General features: G+C 34.7%; 1 protein-coding gene across 1 annotated transcript in view; it reads right to left on the bottom strand.

Annotated features, from left to right (window-relative positions):
• The window catches only part of LOC108771631 (protein Skeletor, isoforms B/C-like), a 46,381-nt gene that overhangs the window by 20,999 nt on the left and 8,486 nt on the right, over positions 1–16,896 (bottom strand). The window contains exons 3-4 of the mRNA XM_018536972.1: positions 3,274–3,499; positions 1,888–1,999 (exon numbers count right to left, since the gene is read on the bottom strand). Coding sequence (XP_018392474.1) covers positions 1,888–1,999; positions 3,274–3,499 — 338 coding nt within the window. The remainder of the gene's footprint in view (positions 1–1,887; positions 2,000–3,273; positions 3,500–16,896) is intronic.

Below are 16,896 nucleotides of genomic sequence, written 5' to 3' on the forward strand. Positions count from 1 at the left end.
TACTAAATTTTCCTCAATTTTAAAATATGAGAAAGCGGGAGAAGAGGAAAATGTGTATAATCGTTAGCTTCTAAGAAAATATTTTATCTTTCCGAATTATCTTTATCGAATATTTTATTCAATTTTAAAACACGAAAAGGCAGAAGAGAAGAAAATGTATAGGACATATCGTTATCTATAACAGAAAATTAATCGAAAATATCTTATCGAAGATTATTATAATATCCAGAAAAAAAAATAATTTCGAACTATCTAAAAATTTAACTAGATACAAATCTTAAAATAATTTTGTCGGATCATGAAAATAATTATGTAAGAATCTCAAGCAATGCTGCAAAAAATTTTGACTGTCCTACATAATTATTTTGATGATTCAATAAAATTATTTTCAGACTCCTGTGTGTCTAGCTAAATTTTTAGACGTTACAGTAAAACTATTCTTTTCGTAACTTATTGTAAGGTTTTGTAAGTTATGGAAAAAACAAGTCACCTATCATGAAATTGTTTGAAGTTGAATATCAAATTCATGAATTTTGTTTCAAACTATAAATACCAAAAAGAAATTTCAATATACTTTTGTCAACGTGATATCGTCAACGCTGCATATTTACTCACAATCACACGCGCGAAAAAGATACCAGAAAGATAAAGAGACGCCGGAATCGCACGCGCGTTTAGACAGGCGTGCACCCGAATAGAGAAGCCGGAGAAAGTCGAGAAAAAAAAAAGAGAAGGGCTTACCCACCCACACGCACGTGCACGCGTACGGGGCGTAGTACCCCTAGACTCGGCTTTCGTATCCATCTCATACGCACCATTGACCTCGAATGCGACGTCCGATAGAGCTTCCCTGAACCTCCTCAAAAATCAAGTTATCTCTATTCTCCGCGCATCATGGCGTTTGGAATAAAATGCAGCGCTTCGCGCGATATACCGAAGAGTCAAACAGGGAATGCCTTGCGTCTCGTACGCGCATATTCTTTGAGAAACACTTGAAATCTACCGCACAATGGGTATTTATACTATCAAGAATGTATATACAGCATCTCGTGTAATCATGCAAATTTATGAATTGAATGTGCAAATTATTGGCAAAATTCACATTGTTTGGATATCAAAGGAGCAATGCTAACCCAATTATTTGAGTATAACATTTTGTTATTTTTAACTTCCACATGTATCAAAACGTAAATCAATCCATTTCGGTGCTTAATTTCAAAGTAAACAATATCCATATATATACATTATTGTTAGTAAGTATTATAATATATATAATAAACTAATTTTTGTTTTTTAAACAATATGTTCAGGCAAATAAAAGTATATAAATACAGTAATTGGAGAGTATAATTTTTTTTACCTTAAATTTAATATACTTTCTTTAATTAATTTGTTCGATTTTTGTTTAGTAAAATGAACGACGATCCTTACTGTATTGGAATATTCTTTTAAATTTTTATCATATTTAAAGATTTACTCCAAACACAGGTAATAATCGATAACTGAGCTTTCGTTCAATTATTGTGATTTTTAAACTTTAGTCATTGATCGCGTTCAACGGAACGTTTATTTTTCAATTGTTGGAGAGAGAAACTTTTTCGCGTTCATTACATTATTTTTAGATCTAAAGAAACAGTCTATTTCAACGAAGAAAATTTCCAACAGTTGCAAAATAAACGTTCTGCTGTACGTGGTCATTAAACAAGATATTTAAAACGCTGGAAAAGGTGTTTAATTATCCATAATATTCCGATATGAGACATTTCGTTAGTAATTCAAATTACGGAAATGAAAAGAGTTTAAATCTCGGATTTTGTTTCAATGAAATAATATTGTATGCAATTAGCATACGCAAAATATCAAGCTCAATCGCTACAGTTTACTCACTGTAAATCTTCTGCACCAAACACTCAGCCATCTAATGTCTCGTATGCGCTTTCCTCCGGGTAGCCTCAGGATAACGTCTGTGTAGTTGTATGCCTCCAATACTCGTGGATCGCTGTTGAAGAGGAAAGAAAGAAATGAAAGTAACATACCTAAAGGTAGTAATAAAAAGGTTTGAACGCAACTGACGTAGAATGTAATTGAAGCAATTATTTCGAAAACCGCAAGTTCGTGAATCGGAACTGCTCGGGCAACAATAAAAACTACGGTGCTTCTGTTTCTCAAGTTCAGCCTTTTCTGACATTTACATATCTATATCACACTGTAATTAGATGAACTTGAATTGTCTCGCATTTTGTTCACATTTTTTAGCGTATTCCATGAATGATTTAAACTTGCGAGAGCTATATAGACTTATCTCATTTGTCACAAATGACAGATTCGATTGATTTTAGCCTGTTGGTGCCGCTGGCGAATTTGCGTGTCGTGCGAACGATCAAGCGAGCAGGGGAAATGGACGTAGGCGAATTGTGCATGCGGTCAGGGATGTAGAAGGCCGAAAAGGGCACGGGTAAGAGAGGTGGCGAGAGTGATGCGGGGCGAACGCGCGGCAATCCGTAACCAAGGGATGAAATGAAATTCAAAGAGCCCGTTGTGCGCGTGGCCATATATGGAAAGGGGCGGCGGGGGAGACGGAAAGGTGAGGAGGGTGAAAAACAGAAGGAAGGCCGAACGAGCGAGTCGTGCGAGAGAGAGTGCAGTTAATAAAACGGGAATTATACGCCAATCTCGTTCGGATTTCATCTGCGCGAGCACTTTATTACGTTTCTACTCGGCTGCTTCCTACCCACTTTAGTACACGTTCAAAAAATCGTATACAACGAGTATCGTTTTGATATATACGAAACGCCATGTACCAAACACTGATAACCTCACCTTTCCGCATTAACCGCAACAGTCGGATTATCAATCTCACGTAAAATTGCTCGCTTATCATTATATGGCACGAGCAATTTTATTGCTTACGTTAAATGGTCTAATTAATTTCAATTAATTGTGTTATTTTCTTCTACAAAATAACTGACCGTATATTCTATTTATATTGTTATCAATCTCTATATGACCATCAATTAATTCTTTTTAAAAAAGTACATGTTTTTCTCACGTATAATATTGTATAAATAGTTATAAATATAAAAATAATCTCAAGATAAAAAAATTGCTTAATTAATTTACTTTAATTAAGTGCTACTGTCTTCTCTATAAATAACTCTTCTATATTTTGTATTACTATAAATCGTTATATCATTAAAAAAGAAATATACGTTTTCTCTCACAATATAATACTACAATATAATGTCATGAATGTAGGAATAAAATATCAGTTACCTTCCCTTATCAGTCTCGGGATAAGGTACAATGTAACCGTCAGGGTTGGGTTGACTGGTGTTACCAACCCAGAAGTAAGCATCTGGGCCGGTGCCGTCGTAGCAAAATCCTTTTATGAATATCGTTGCATCATCAACGGCATACACTTTACCTTTGATGCCGTGTGCGTATTCTTGTAGGGTTCCGATTAATTTACCATAATAATTAGGTCCGTTCCTGGCGTAACCTAAAAATAGAAATAATTATAAAAATTTTACTAATTATCAAAAAGTTTCCTTGGCACGATTAAAAACACATACATATATATCATCTACTGATTATTTTATCTTTACAAAATGATATCTACTTTTTATACCATCTATGATTCAGAATCTTTTTCGTCGTTTATAGATGTCACATACAAAATTAAATATATAAACATATAGCCTAATGTTTTAGCACTACTAATTAAAAATAAAAAAAAATAAAATTGATATACTGTTAATGTCATTTATTAAGTAAGGATTTGAACAACTTCACGAATAAAATAATTATTAATAATTCGCGCAAAGAAAACAAATTTTGTGATTATTTTCTATCTTGTTACTTTTCTCACTCACACGGATATAGCCTGCTTTTCAACGTTGTGATCGTTCGACTTAACTAAAGCTCCTTGAAAGATAGCTAAAGCGATTTGTGAATTTTGTCCAAACGAGGAGCAAGTCGGGGATACCGAAGAGGAAGTACGCTTCACCCTTGTGATGTAGGTTGGACGCATCGCCGCCCCGATACAAAACCGATGCGATGCCGCCTCGACAGCGCAAAGGGAAGCCGGCGTGGCGCGGTTCCGCGATTTGCATGAATTTCATTTCATTTGCTCGACAGGTCCGTAAAGCCGGGTGTTGCAAATATATATACAGATATATCGGAAGATCCACCCGTGGCAGTAAAGATCAGAGGGCGTTTACGACTGTGGTCTGGAGAGGCCTGGGTTGATGATCGCACCGCGCGCGTCTGGGAAAAGTTTAAAAGCCGAAACGTGGGGAGGAGGCTCTCGGAAACTTAGCCAAATACGTCCGAAGGGTAATAGAGATAGAGATTGGGACGCGAAAAGATGGAATGAAATTAACGGATTAGAGCTTAGGCCTTAATCCTTGGGAAATCGACCGTAGAACACGCGCGGACTCAAAAACCGCTTCTCATTATTGGTCTTCTCAATTTGCTATATCGAATATGAAAAGTGCTCAGTTAAATAACTACGAGAATACAGAATGCGAAATTCACAAATGTGGAAAAAATATATTCCGTTTGTTACAACGAAATCTCCTAAAAATGTATTATCATTTATCGAATTGACTAAAATATTTACGAGGTGTATTACATAATGTCTTGGAAAGAGTTCCAGAACAAATATAATAAGATATATGAATATCTGAAAATATATATCTTGAATATTTTTGCATCTTTTCCCTTTCTTGAAATAAATACATAGCTTCATAAAACATGCACAAAAAATAATACTAATAGCTGTAAATCCTACATCATACTTTAACCCTTTAAGGTTGATTTTGTTGAGAAATTGGATATAATTTCTAGCAAGGATATAGTGTAACGCAGTGAATTATATTCCATCCTTGTTTAATATTGATAAATAACAAGAATGGAAAAACCTTTTTTCTTGTATCTAAGTTTTCTGTGATAATACTTTTAAGATATTCAAGGTATTTTCTTCAGAGGTGTCAAAGGGTTTGCGGATTATCGCCGCGTCGTAATCCATTGCTAAAGCCTGTTCTAAGAAACTAACCGATCATAGTTGATTATTTTTTCATATTTGATCGTGACTGGCTAATTTCTTATGGTTTACGACTTATGGTGTTTACGACTTGCAATTTTATTGTAGAACAAGCATAATACTAACGTTTCGTGAATCTTACCGTTTACTTCATTAGAGCGAGAAGTGCACTGATACTAGATGCAGTGTATCTCAAACATTGAACATTATCAGTGCGTTCTTCGCTCTGATAAAGTCGCAATGGATCACAATACAGCGATAATCCGCAAAAATTCTTTAAAACCTAGTTAAGACATTTTTAAATGTTCATCAAAAAATTGCTGAATTAAAAAAATTACAACATATAAATTTGAAATGGCGGATCCAATAAGGCGAATCCAAAAAAATAAAATATTATCAATTGTATTAGAATTATAACAAAATCGTTTGTTATGAGGACTTTTGGGTTATTGATAAAAATAATATCGAAACATACCTAAATATTCAAATATAATATATAAAAATATATAAGTGCAGGATCTAATAAAGCGAAATAAAATGTCAAACTGTAACGAATTTTTTTATGTTAGAGGATTTTATTGAAAAAAATCCATTCAAAAGAAAAATACAATCAGATATAAAATGCTATATAAAAATGAGAAAATTTGTGATAATAATTAGTTCTACATAAAATATATGTATTACTAAATAATGTCATAAATGTTTTATTAATAAAATTGGACATTTATTGGTAACAAGACGTATATTGTTATGTACCAATATTATGTATAAAAACTGTATATAGAAAGATTAAAAAATATCTTAATTCGCATTTATAAGAATATCAATAGCCTCCATCAATAATTATTTTTCTTATCATTAAAATATTTTTTATGATACATCTTTTAATTAAAATGTAAACTATTTCCTTTAAAACAGGCTTTAATTAAACACTACTGAATAGTTAATATTTATCAATATGATTTTTTTTTAAAGACTCTAATACATACATGTATCGCCAGACCTTAAAGAGTTAAAAACTGATAGTAAAAGAACTAACGCGCGGTCAAGTATTCTATATATAAAACTCATTTCTTTATTTTTATGCACGCAATGTCTTTAACATATGACAATAAGATAGCAAATAAAATAAATCGTTACACTGTTTCATATTTTCATTTAAAGAGGGATGAATAGAAATCAGAATTTCTAAAAGTGTCAGAATCAATCTGACACTTGGAAGAAAAATTCACTTCATGGCGATCGTTTAAGTGCTCATGTGGAATAAGTGGTGTGCAGTTGGCGTTTCTGTATTTAAAGTAGCGACCCGTTAGCGTCGTTGTAGCGCGTTAATTCGTCCCGGTGATTATGGATCCATTAGCGTGGCAGTCAACAAATAGCACGGTACAATCCAATAACCGTCGTGGCCCATAATAAAAGGGGAGGAACCAGGTTTAGGCATCAGTCGGGGGTAGTTTAGTCGGTGGCGCATAGTCGCGTGTATACACACATCCCCGTAACATTCGTGTGTACGGAGAGCGTCACAGGCACAGACACGCGCGTGTCCACGGGATCCGCAAGGGTGGCTTGACACCCTCCCCTCATGCAGGTCGCAGCAGATAGTGATCATTGCGTTCATTGTCGCATCATTGTAATATCCTCCCGTTATAGTAGGAGGGTTAGGGCGGACGGAGAAACGCTCGCGGGAGTTCTGGGTTCCCTGCCGATGTCTGCGTGAAAGTACCGAACGGGGTGGACGATGAGAGAGAGGGTGGGATAAAAGCCTTCAGCGTCATTTCTAAAGACCGACATCAACGATGTCTCGATCATCTACCTACTTCCGTGAAGCCGTTAACGTAGTGTGGCAAAGGATGCTCAGATTTGCGACCGATACTTCTAGTAGTTTAGTATTAAACTGTAACAGTATTTTTCAGAAATATGTAAACAAACGTCAGTGCTATCAATATTTTTGTTCAATCTAAAACATTAATTCTAATGAAAATAAGATCGAACTGAATTTAATTTCAACAAACTCCACAAAATTTAGATTACTATTGTATATACAGAATGTTTCGTAAATTAATTTCTACAGTTATTATATAAAATATCCTGTATTATACACCTTCTCTCTCTCACAATCATATAATTGCAGAAAACATTATGTTAGGGATAATTATTCGGTATGAGTAATCTATCTTATTTGATTTGAAGATAGATCTTTACACTGGTTTAAATTCATTGTGCAGTTTTCCGAAAGACTCAAAGGACCGCGCGCTGTATTGGAGCTTGAATTCACTCAACATTCGGGATGAATATCGGCTTCGGGCGGTACAGTGAACTCGATGGTATGGCGAGCTATTAAATGACGAATCATATTCATGCACGAGCATGCTCGGTATCTTCTACGCCAGTAAAATCGGAAGTTTTAAGCAAACAAGTTGGCCAATTTTATTCATATTCCGACCTGTGACATCAAAATATAAAAAAAATTTCAGTATATATATATATATATATATATATCTGCCATTTTGTTAGATAAAAGTTTTCTCGACCCGTGTTAATTTGAATCAAATCGTCGCCTCTATTTATTTCAGTGGACATTTTCGTCATTTGTCTTCAATATATGCACTCTGTATTTCTCGCGATAGCAAACAATTAAAAAAATATTTTTAACTCTCAAGAGTTAATACTAAAGTCTGTAACTATGAAGCTGGGTAAGACTCCTATTATTAAATTTATTAACGACGTATTTGTTTTGTTAATAACGTTGAATTAATAAAATTATTTTTAATTAAAATAATGTTGTTGATGCGCCATTTTTTTTCAGTGTAAGTAGATCATATAGAGTCCAGTGATCTTATACATACATCCGGGGTGTTTTCTCCAATTGCATATATTAGAAAATATATTGAAATTGTTTTTCATTGTTTTTCTCTATGTATAGAAATACATAGAGAAAAACAATGAAAAACAATTTTAATAAAATATTTCTCATTGACGAGGAGAAACTCGTCCATTTAACTAGCCCATTGCACAAATGAAAGCTCGCCGTGGATTCTGCGAGATTCGTTTGAAAGCAAGATATGGTGCTAGGACGATCAAGGGAGTTCGGTCAACATTTGAGCACGGTAAACAGCACCCACTTGTCAATACCCTTCCCTCATCTGTCTCTGTCTCTCTCTCTCTCCCCCTTCCCCTCCCCCCTCTCTTTCTTTCTCTCTCTCTCTCTCCCACTCTCTGTCGATCAACTTTCGAATTGCGTATAGGTACTTCAAACTATCTCTCCAACATACGTTGATCTTAGCTAGGGTCATCTTAGAGACCGTTGTCGCGTCGCGCCCTGGGAAATACCCTCTTGGCCCAAAGAGCATCACTCAACACAAAGCATATTATATGCGCCACAAACGTGTTACGCGTGAGCATAAGGTTCGTTAGCGCGTGACGTACGATGGTCTTTACTATCGCTATCATGAATCCGATGGATCCTTTGTGCCGTGCATTCGGAGGATCAAGCGGACCTAATCCGCTTTTTGCTCGACAAAGCGCGAACGCGCATCGTGATGTATGTACGTAACGCGGTGTCGGATCGGGACAAAGTGGCTGGATGTGCGTTTGCATTTACGGCAATGCGTCCTCTCCCCTAGAGGGAGAACGTACGTGCGTTTTCGTTGTCTCGGCCGCGCGTGCAGATCAGTCTCTCGTATATTGGGTCCGCAGCAATTCCGAGCCCCTCGGAAATTGTATTCGCTTTCATTGTCAGAGTGTGCCTCCCAACGCCCGCGACGCGATTAAGCCGTGGATCTCCAATTTTCAATCCCTGCCGATTACAAGTCGCCGACAGTGGAGATCCTCAAGAAAGAATCTCGAAGCATAGGTTTGCGAGATTCGGATATATTCAGACATAATAAGTATATGAGTGATCCTTTTCTTTATCTCACTTTTTACTTCTAATGATAAAAAAAGCTAAGCAACGTTTCAGTTCGAATCAAAATTGTGCATTATCTACTGTATCGTGCAGTGTATAACTTTCTTTTGTTGCTGGAAAGCACCCTCAGAGTACTGAATAAAAGCAGGAAATGTGGAATAGGATTGTTAATGTGAAATAAGGATTTATTTTTTAAATAGAACACTGCAACTTAGCGTCAATCGATGGAAGTTGTTGCAGCTGCTGTTAAACGGGTCATGGCAAGCAGTGAACTCAGTGCCACAAGGCATATCTATAGTTAGAGAGAGAGAATAAACATTTATTTATTTTTCCTGTATCTGGAGATTTGAGAGCTTTATCAAAAAAAGTGTTCACAGAAATTAAAAGTAAGCTTTTTTAATGCTTACATTACATAGACGCTTTTAATAATATTGCATGAACATTATTATGCTGATTAATTGCAATTTCTAATTTGTTTATTGCTATGGGAAGACTATTCGTCATACGAGATATGCAGATAATAGCAAATACATCAAAAGTTGAGAACTGGTTCTTATTGTGAAGAATAACGTTTATTTTAGACGCTATAATAATATTGATTTTACAAAATGATTTAATAATTCAAGACTTAATTTTGTTCTTTATCGTCCAATAATATTACTTTCTTTTTTCTACGTTTATTCACTTTATACAATCTTGGTAAAAGTTCGAAATTGCGTTAGTATTTACACTTTCTATATAAAAATAAATATGAAAATCGTACACATACTATATATACAAAACAGTTATGTGAGTAGCATCATATTTTTTTTATAGTTTATTTATTGTATTTGTTATTATTTTAATTAATTATGACATTGCAATTTAAAAAAACTTTTAAACGGAGGGGGTAGAAATACGAATGCAGACGGATGATTAATTAGTAGCTCAGGGTTCCTAATGTAAGTCAGGTCAGCGATCGGTTACGTGGTCGGACCAGAGTTCTACGTCGGACAGCTTATATGCGCTTTCACTTTCGTCGAGTACGGAACGAGCAATGCGGTCGACCAAGCGAAAATCAGCCGGCGGCGGCGGCGGCGCTCCTCCAATCGTGAGTGAGCAACAGCGAGAGATGTTCTCAGGTGATTCCCCCTGATCGCGCTCGCTCCGTATAACGCTGGGCTTTCTGTGTAAGAGAGAAAGTAACGGGGAACGGCGGGAGACTCTGTGACTTAGGACATTAACGAGACTAACCGGATTCATCGCGCAACGGCGGCGGCAGTGACAACGGGAGCGGGAGAACCGGCTGGGAAACGTTGAAGAAAGGAGAGCAGCGGGCGGTGGCACTGATTTTAATCAAGATATGGCCTGGCAGCAGCCAACAGCGGATCAAGCGAGCCAGGGCTTATCGATTTTCTAAGTGCTCCCAACCGAAGGAACCGTCGCGTCGTCGCGACACCCAGCGTGAATTTGAAACTAATGGAAAGAGAGATTTGCACGCAAGAGTTTTGTTGTTCGCCCGATTATCAAACACATTCGAATTTTTTTAAACAAAAAACATCTTTGTTTCTGTTTCTATCAGTTTATAGAATATTTAAGCTCAGTCGTTGAATTGCGTTTGTTTTAAATCTACAGAAAAATAGAAATCTTTTGTAAACAGAGTTTTTATATTAAAAATTCTTGATATTATTATATATTTGATTTATATTGAAATATTTGATTTCATATCAAAAATATTGATATTATTTTTGAAAAGTGATTTTAAAGCATGTTGAGAGAACTTGATAAATTTTAGAATTAAGAACCTTTTTTGCTTTTTGAAAACAGGAACTTTTCTCTTTTATTTGACAGCATTTACACTTTTACTACGTACAGACATCTCGAGATTGTATCATTTGCATTTTATTAGCTGTGAAGTAAATTGTTTTCTTATACCTTTGTATGCGCTGATTACGTGATTTTAAAGTCAATTCTTATCTTCTTGCGCGCGCGCGAAAGAAGTAATTATTCAAAATATCTAAAATATTCAGTTATGGTCACACATAAACAATAAGATACAATATTACGATGTACAACATATACTTATAATCGCATAACGCGGATATATACCATATATAATTTTAAACGCATCAACTAACACATCAATCATCAGAGCATTTCAATTTACTGTAAAAAAAATAATTCAAATGAACTTAATACACAGTAATTTTAAACTTATTAGCGCCGAGACACTATCACACATATCCTCAAATTAAATATACATATGTGAGTGATTAAAAAGAAAAACAACTTTGGAAATATCTGACCGAATCAAATTATGTCTTTCTTTGAAATTAATTTTGAAAGCTACTCGTATACCCCTCCCTTCCTGCTGTTTTTTTTCACAATATACTCGTATACTCCCCCACCCTCCCACATTCTTATTCACAACTTTCAATAAAAATGTTCAGTTTCTCTTCGGCATACAAATAAGAGAAGTTTATTTGAACGTTAATCCATTACAACTTCAAGGCATATTTAACAAAGCAGTTACTATGTTCCCAATTATACCACGTACTTTCTAAATATACAGGGTGGTTCACTTAAACCAAACATCTTGATTATTTCGCTTATTTTTGAAAAAGATGTTTCAAATAAAAAGTTTCGAGAGGGACGTATTTTGGTTATGTTGTTTTTTTTTTCTAGGTAGAAGCGCCAAAAAGATATGATTACCTCAACATTTTTATATACAGAATAATTAGAGGATGGAGCAATTATGTTATCTAAAAAGAATCACAAAATTCTATTTAAAAAAAGGAGATGACCTCCATATCTGCTATTTTTTATTTCATTTATTAATTTCGGTTATTTTATCAAATAAATAAAATATTAATTATTACACACAATTCTAAAGCTTAAAAACTAATAGTGCTTCAATACAATCTTTCCAAATGTTTATAACAATTATTAGCACTAATTTTTTTGGAATGTATTTTCAATATACATATACAAAAGAATTTAAATATTATTAATTATAAATAGAGTTTTATTTATAATTAAAGTAAAAAGTAGTTAATTTGAAATTAATATATTTATTTTATCAGAAATACGCGTTTAATGATCATAAATATTTATTTTATAAACATTCGTGATGAATGAATTCTTTCTCAAAATTGGTTGGTATAAAAACTATTTATCACAATTACAAAATAGAAAATGATAAAAATAATGTCTGTAAATTTCATTTAAGCATCAGTTAAATAAAAAACTAACAAAATCTATAAAAAAAAAAACTGTGTTCTTAACAAAGATGCGCATCGTCATTGATAATTATCGCACACACAGACAAGGTAATCTCTTAATAGAACGTGCGAGTCGACGGGTTTTATCCATTCAGTAAGAAGAGTAAGACTGATATTTTTTGTCGTTTGCCCGTTAAGAGATTAAAGCCAAAGACTTCGCCTGCTTCGTTTTAGGGCCATTATACCCTCTCGAAATGGAATAAGGAGAGCCATATAGGAACACAGGGGAAAAGAGAGATGAAGAGAAGAAGGATAGAACGAGAGGTGAGGAGTGAGAACAAGAGAAGAGAGAGAGGGGGGAAGGGAGGGGTGAATGCTGAGCTTGCAGAAAGGGTGCCTGGTGATGCGTACCACAGCTACCTCGCCAAATACATTAAGACTATCGTCCCATCCTTCCTCGCAATATCGTATCGTACTGACTGAATCATATGACTCTTGTCGGCGAGCGCGGTTCGCGAATACGCTATAAAATATTCCTTACACTTCATTGAGCGCAATGAGTGCAACGAGATCTCTCGGTCGGCGGCGACGCTACGTTCCGTTCTTGAACGACCATCTGATAATAAGTATTAAGCACTCGTGTGGCTCTCGAGGGTTAGAAACATCACGCGCCGAACTTCTCTCGGTCGATCGGTTAACGTTCGATTCAACAAACGCTGCATGGAAAAGCTATTGCGAAAGAGAAATGAAATCTCGAGAAAATAGAACGCGTGCCACGAGAGCAAAACCGGTGGCTCAAGTCGCACCACGGAGCGCCGTTTCCGAGTTGCTGAAATAAGAGCGTCGTTTTATGAGACTCCGTGGTTGTCGCATAACTTGAAAATTTATCTTACGGTACGACGCGATTCTCCGCTTTCGTTTTGTTCTTCTTTTCAAATGAACCGTTTCTTACCCTTTCAATAATATAAAATAGAGAAATTAATAGTGCGAATAAAGATAGAAAGTAGTTGAAAGAGAAGCGTCTTCTGTACGTAAATGACTAGAATAATATTAAAGAGAAAATATCTATTTATTTGTAAAAATACAGGAATAGTATTCGCTCGCGACTAATATCGTTTATTTTACTCAGTTTGCTTTATATTAATGTTATTATTTCTTCGCGTAACATATATCACGGATTTATATTCTTATAGAAATATAATACTGGCAAATCTCTGTCTCCAATCATATCTCTATTTTTACTCTGTCTGTTCAGCCCAATATTTTTTATTGTTTTAGACTTTCATAAAATGGAAACATTTTTAATTCTTTTAACTAAAAAACTACTTGATAATCTAATAAAAAATTTAGAAAAAGAAATTAAACTCTTTCTCCCTTATTTCGGAAAAATTGAAAGTGAAATTTTACTTGTACAAAAAAAAACTCAAAATGCAAACTGAATTAATACTGATTAATTTAATAATTATAGAGTAAATAATTATTACTTTTTTCAGTATCAAAACACTTGTACTTTTAGTATATTCTAAATAAGTAATTACTATCTTTTAATAATAAATTGGCCAGAGTATATATATATATATATATATTAAACATAGCATACTTTTTACAAGAAACATTTTAGGACGTTTATAGTAAGATATAGAAAGACGTCCATTGGAAATCTTTGCTGTATAGGAAATTAAGTAATATTAAACTTTTAAGGGTAAGAATTATAGTCACTTTATAAATTGTATATTGTGATATACAATTACGAAAATTTATTTAAATTAAAATTCCCTTTCTGTTTTTTAAATAATATCTATATTACTATGTGTTTGAAAATATTAAACATTTATTATAAAAATATTATGAATTATCTCTGGGACTGTTTACGATATATTATAAGTTATAACATGTGTTTCTGTAATTAAATGTTATGGTTACGTTATATAATTTACAACGTATACAGTAAAAAATATATATGTATATACGACAAAAGTGATCGTGAACAAAGATTGAGCCAAATGTTCTTACATCGATAGCACGTACCATAGGCAAAGGAAGCGATATTGCTCAGCTTCGTCCCTCCCTATCTCTCTCTTCGATTCGTGTTGAGTTCCACCGCGATATGAATGTCACCTTCCATGCACATACAAGCGTACGGATACGCGCACAGGCACATAAATGTGGGTGCCGTGGCATATCGATTGAACGGCGTACACGTATTTATGTCTCTCATGTAGAAGCAGATTCTCGTAACACGCCGTGGGAACCGAATTCGAAATCGTCGGAACGAGGGGGATGAGAGAGAGAGAGAGAGAGAGAAAAGCGAGACCGAAGGCGGCGGTCTACCCCCGGCGAAGCTTGTCGTCGCGTTGTCGATAAGGTTGGAGGTGGACGATGCGAGATCGGACGATAATGATATCGTGCCGGGGCATTTGTCATGCACCCATGTACAATGCATTACGCACGATGTCGACGACGGCACGTGACGCGGTGTGCGAGCGTCTGCCGGAAGTCACAAAGTCGCACCCGACTAATGGCTAGTTTACTCCGGGCGATATTACTTTTAAACTTGTTCGCGGCTCGATTGCCGTGACGATTAACGTTAATCTTGATCGAACCTCTGCTTTCCGGGTTACAAAAATATATTATTTGGAAAGAACGAAATCGCTAGTAATAGCTTTAGATTCAAATTCATACAGGAACTGTGCTTATCTATCTGCAAAAAGTATTCTATATGCATGATATTTTGATGGGTAATATATTTTTTATCATCTGATAGAAAAGTTATTTTCTAATCATACGTTCTAAATTTTTTTAATTTATAAGATCTTGTAACAGAAAGAAATTTTTATAATAATGATAATAATTTCTTATAATAATAAATCAGATTCTTTATGCTGCAAACATAATTAAGATATATATATATATATATTCTTTTTTTTCTATCTGGCGATATTTGATTATATAATTAGCAAGCACTTGTGGAAGACAAACAGGGAAGAGACGACTGGTCGATAATGAACTCGTAACGGAACGTGTATCTCCTGCCTATCTAATAAAGCATCATGTACTCTGAAGATGCTCAAACAGCAATTGTCTAAGGTACAATCAGTAATTTGAATATCCCATCGTTAACTTGTTGCTGTAAATTGCAGACCGAATAATTTAGTCGATTGACTAGCGATGATTGTGCTAATAACGCATATTTATTGTGAAAATATATTTGATTTTAGAAATATGTAATTGTTTACGGTACTGTATTTGTAATATTTTTATGCACGTAATATAAATGATGATTTAATAATTAATTAATTTCTCTTTATATATTACGATCTTGCGCTCTCAAATCCTCATCCTGCATTCCCATCGTTGTACCTACCTCGAGTGAATGCCAGTCTACATCGATCGGTTTCTGTAGGAATTCGAATCGCGTATCAACGACGGCCGTCGAACGTCGCGCGAGCATGAAAGGCACGGGGGTAGAAAACACGAAAGTACAGACAGAAGAAGAAAACCCTTGTTAAATATTGCAGAAAATACACGCATAGTTTTCAAGTTTATTACATTGAAAAAAATTTACTTAATTTTAATAAATATTTCCTTGAATATAGTCCTAGCAGAATATTTACTATGTAAACGCATATTTATTAGATACCATTAGTTTGATTTAACTATCATATTTTTTACTTATCTAAGTATTTATTTACTGTAAGTAAATATTCCTACCAGCACTATTCAAAGAAATATCTATTAAAATTTAACAAATTTTTTTTCTCAGCATATACTTGTCATTGTATATTGAGTATTTTCGTTTAATTTTTACGACTCTCGATGATGATTTAACGATTTAACGATTATTGTTTTTATCGTAACATCGTTATAGTATAACCGTTGCGTAAAAACATCCTTTTTTGCATTCCATTCTTGATTAGAATGTCGGGGTAAAAATGCGAAATACAACGCAATCGTAGACTTTCCCGAACCAATGCAATATCCATTAGTTAAATTGTTTCTCTCAACGTTACTCCTCAGCTTCACGCAGGATCGACTCGCTCGTTTTGATAATGGCTGGACGCGATACAATTGCCGAGGTATCGCGCAGCGAGGGGAAAGATTTGACAAAAAGAAACAAAGGACCCGAGAGATAAAGAAAATTTATGAGAGATGATAAGTTTTCACTTAAAGCTTGGATGTCGATCAATAAATTTACAATACCGATACACGTGAAATCGCATTGAAGAAATGCGAAATGTAAGAAGTCGATAAGTCGGAACCTCGAAAAGCTCGAGATTACGAGAAGCCGGCGGGTATGGCACAATAAAGCTAAAAAATGGAGCTAGTTCATGATCCGAATTAAGTAGCATTTCTTTGCAAAAGCACATTTATGTAACAGAGTAGCGGAAACATCATCCGGTAACAAAGATAAATACTTAAAAGCAAATGCAAAATACTATTTTTTGCGGATATTCCCCCGTGCAATAATATAGACGAGTTTAAGTAGAGAAATTAATCTCAGTGCTTGCCTTAGAGAATGTAAAAGATGAAAGAAACTTATTCTCCAACTAATGAAATTTTCAGGAAAATATGAAAAATGACAGTTTTAATCTAACTTTTAAATTATATAATATATAACTAACTAACAAACATCTTATGTCGTATCAAAGTGCATCATAAACGCCTGCGAGGACCAGTTTGTTCTTGTAAAAAAGTCTTTCACGAACAAATTATTATCTATGATTCTCTTACAGTTTTTTTTTTACCAT

The sequence above is a fragment of the Cyphomyrmex costatus genome, unplaced genomic scaffold (genome assembly GCF_001594065.2).
Source record: "Cyphomyrmex costatus isolate MS0001 unplaced genomic scaffold, Ccosl1.0 scaffold164, whole genome shotgun sequence".
Lineage (NCBI taxonomy): Eukaryota > Metazoa > Arthropoda > Insecta > Hymenoptera > Formicidae > Cyphomyrmex > Cyphomyrmex costatus.